The 2,938-nt window shown below is 38.2% G+C and overlaps 1 protein-coding gene across 1 annotated transcript in view; it reads left to right on the top strand.

Moving 5' to 3' along the window:
- The window catches only part of LOC106869768 (S-crystallin 4), a 15,268-nt gene that overhangs the window by 8,331 nt on the left and 3,999 nt on the right, over window positions 1-2,938 (top strand). The window contains exon 4 of the mRNA XM_014915633.2: window positions 1,331-1,363. Coding sequence (XP_014771119.1) covers window positions 1,331-1,363 — 33 coding nt within the window. The remainder of the gene's footprint in view (window positions 1-1,330; window positions 1,364-2,938) is intronic.

Raw genomic sequence — 2,938 nt, 5'->3', positions numbered from 1 at the left:
TATATATATATATATATATATATATACACATATGTGTGTTAGAAATACCTACATTGCTAGAAATAAGAGCTAAATGTTCTGATGCTGCAGTCAAAGCACATAATCGTATACATACAAGATGACCGGGACCGTAACCTCCTGAAAAGCAGTGGTCGAGATGTTCCCAAACTGATCGGTCAGTTTCGGCCTTTATGCCGTAGCCTCTTCAGTGAGATCTGCCCGACTCCACTGTTCGCTCACGATGATCATTACCACCACATATGTCTACGCCACTGAAATTAATGGATGATTTAGCGAATCGCTAATGTGTATACAAATAATTAATAAAGGCAACAGTAAATAATATGTACCAAAAATGAAAACTATAATCGACATTAAATATGATTGCGGGTTTTAGAAACACCTACATTGTTAAAAGAAAGAGCCCAACGCCCTAATGCAGCAGTCAGAGAACATAATAGTATGCATATATGCTGACAGTGACTGTAATCACCCGAAAAGCAGCTGTTGAAATATTCTCAGACTGATCGGTCAGCTTTGACTGCAGCATTAGAGCGTTCAGCTGTTATCTCTAGTAATGTAGATCTTTTTTAACGCCCTCGGTCATATTTAACGATAGTACCCTTTGCTTAGTGCTGCCTTTATTAATTATTTTATATGTGTGTGTGTGTGTGTGTGTGTGTGTGTGTGTGTGTGTGTGTGCGCATATGTATGTTGTAGACATTAAGGCGTTTCACACTAGTAAATTTATGTTTAAAAAAAGCAAAAAGAAAATCATTTGTAAAATTCATAGGGGAAAAAGTGAAGACGTATTTACGTTTTTACATAACTAAGTTACCAATTTCGCATACTTGAATGAGACGATTCAGCCATGCTGAAATAAAGTAAAAATTAAACTGAAATTATATAAATGAAATTAATCATTCATAATATCAGTGGTTATGAAATTTCACACGTCTTATGAAAATCACATGATGCTGGTTATCCGTATTCTCCAGATTACTGCTGACTAAACGACTCGGGTTCCTCTGTTTGTATTTAGAATGTCCCAATATTTCCAGCCGCTTGTGTAAATCTGTTGTTATTATGTTGTGTCCCTACTATAATAGGAACAAATGAACATCGATTGCCTGATTATGAGAACTGTAGGTTTCTAATTATTCCTCCATTTTTGTTCTCCTTTCTCCAACTTTTGATCGGACGCTTCACCGAATAGCTAATCTCTTACTACGTGACTGTTATTCTCTGTTCCATAGTTTGCATGCTGTGTATATTTATATGCATGTTTTTGTATGTATGTATGTATAAAATTATAACCTCTGTTTTTCAGTTTGAACAGTTTGGTGTCATGTCTAATGGAACTGTAAGTATGAAACATTTCTGTTTATAATATTTTAAGTTTATGAGATAGTGGTCGTTCTTTTCGAAGCATATTTCCCAACTAGTTTCTCTAATGAAGGTACTTCTATGATTGAGTGTCTGGAATATGAAATCGTGTCGAACACTCACAGGTTACTAACATAACAGTTGGTCAATTTATTTTATGGAATGTCCACAGTAGCATGCTATAGTGTTGGTGGATGGTAGACGCAACAAGATTCTCGGGAAGTGTCGAATATCGACAATATTCTGTTAAGTAGTCTATTTCAGAGATTAAGTTCCATTGGCACCAGCCAGAAATCACTGCTCTCCTGCCGAGGTAGGCATTACCGGTATCGGATAAACAACAGAGCTATTAAACTCTTTCGTTCAATCGTCCAGTGTCTGAACCTTACAGATATTTCAGTCTGCGTATATATGCTGGTGAGGCTTTTATAGTCGATTTCAATGTTGCCTAAATCCTTTATAAAAATCGATCAATGACCCCTTCTTTTCAAATATGTCAATCATACAACCGATGTAAAGTATACATGAATAGTAGGTATGGTAAAAATAAGTTGTGGGATACATGTAATTCATAGGGTTTGAAGAATTTTTTTTCTAAGGAAGGATTAACCAATTTCTACAAGGTCCATTTAGAGATGCTGAAGGCACCGAGAGAAATGGTGCCTTAAAAATAATTTGAAGAATGTTTATTTGTTGACTCCATTTATGTCTTGTAGCGTGGCTAGCAATTGCTGGATTACTGCCGGGCCCACCCTTCCCCATTGGTTCCAGTCTCGTTCACACCGTTGTCGTCATCTATTTTTCTTGGTATGAGGTGTATTCTCAGGTTACTACCAATCGATATTTTTATCGAGACACCATCTCTATCAAGTTAGTCCACCAAGGCGACAGGGGCCTTGCTCCCCTGGGTTCGAAGTGTTCTTTCTCCTAGGCTGCTTGCTTTCCAAGGCTTACATGTACAGCCTACCGGGAGCACTGGTTACTTGAAGGTGCCAGATACTCACCATTTCCCACTCTTCTCTTGTTGATTTAATAAAGGAGTCGGGCTTGATTGTCAAAGGATAGTTCTTGTGCAGACTATTGGGGTATTTATAAGTGATGGGCGCTCACCATCCCGGCATTGACAAATACTAAAAAAGTACTACAGAGAGAGAGAGAGAGAGAGGGGGGAATAGATATTAGGAAAAGAAAAGGAAGATCAACTAGGGAGGGGAGGAAGCTATTTAACACAAGTTCAGTATGATACATTCAACTGACAGAGAGTAGGAAGATTGCTTAGGAGTGGTTGTAAACACGTATGTGAGGTCGGTCAATATTGGACACCAGGGATGATGGTAAAGGGGGTGGGTAGGGCGGGCGCATTACCGCCGAGATAAGGGGCTTACCACAGCGTTCCTCATTGCTGACCTTTAAATTTAAGATTCAACCAAAGAAAGAAGGAAGGAGAATCGTTAATCTAAATCTAACGAAAAACTAGCTTACTGTTTGAGTTGGTCTATGAAGTTCTGATTTCGGCTGAAGAGTTTTACGATGTTATAAGTAGTGAAGCAAG

Source organism: Octopus bimaculoides, chromosome 5 (genome assembly GCF_001194135.2).
Source record: "Octopus bimaculoides isolate UCB-OBI-ISO-001 chromosome 5, ASM119413v2, whole genome shotgun sequence".
In the NCBI taxonomy this organism is placed as follows: domain Eukaryota; kingdom Metazoa; phylum Mollusca; class Cephalopoda; order Octopoda; family Octopodidae; genus Octopus; species Octopus bimaculoides.
This window is presented reverse-complemented; position numbering and strand designations above follow the sequence as displayed.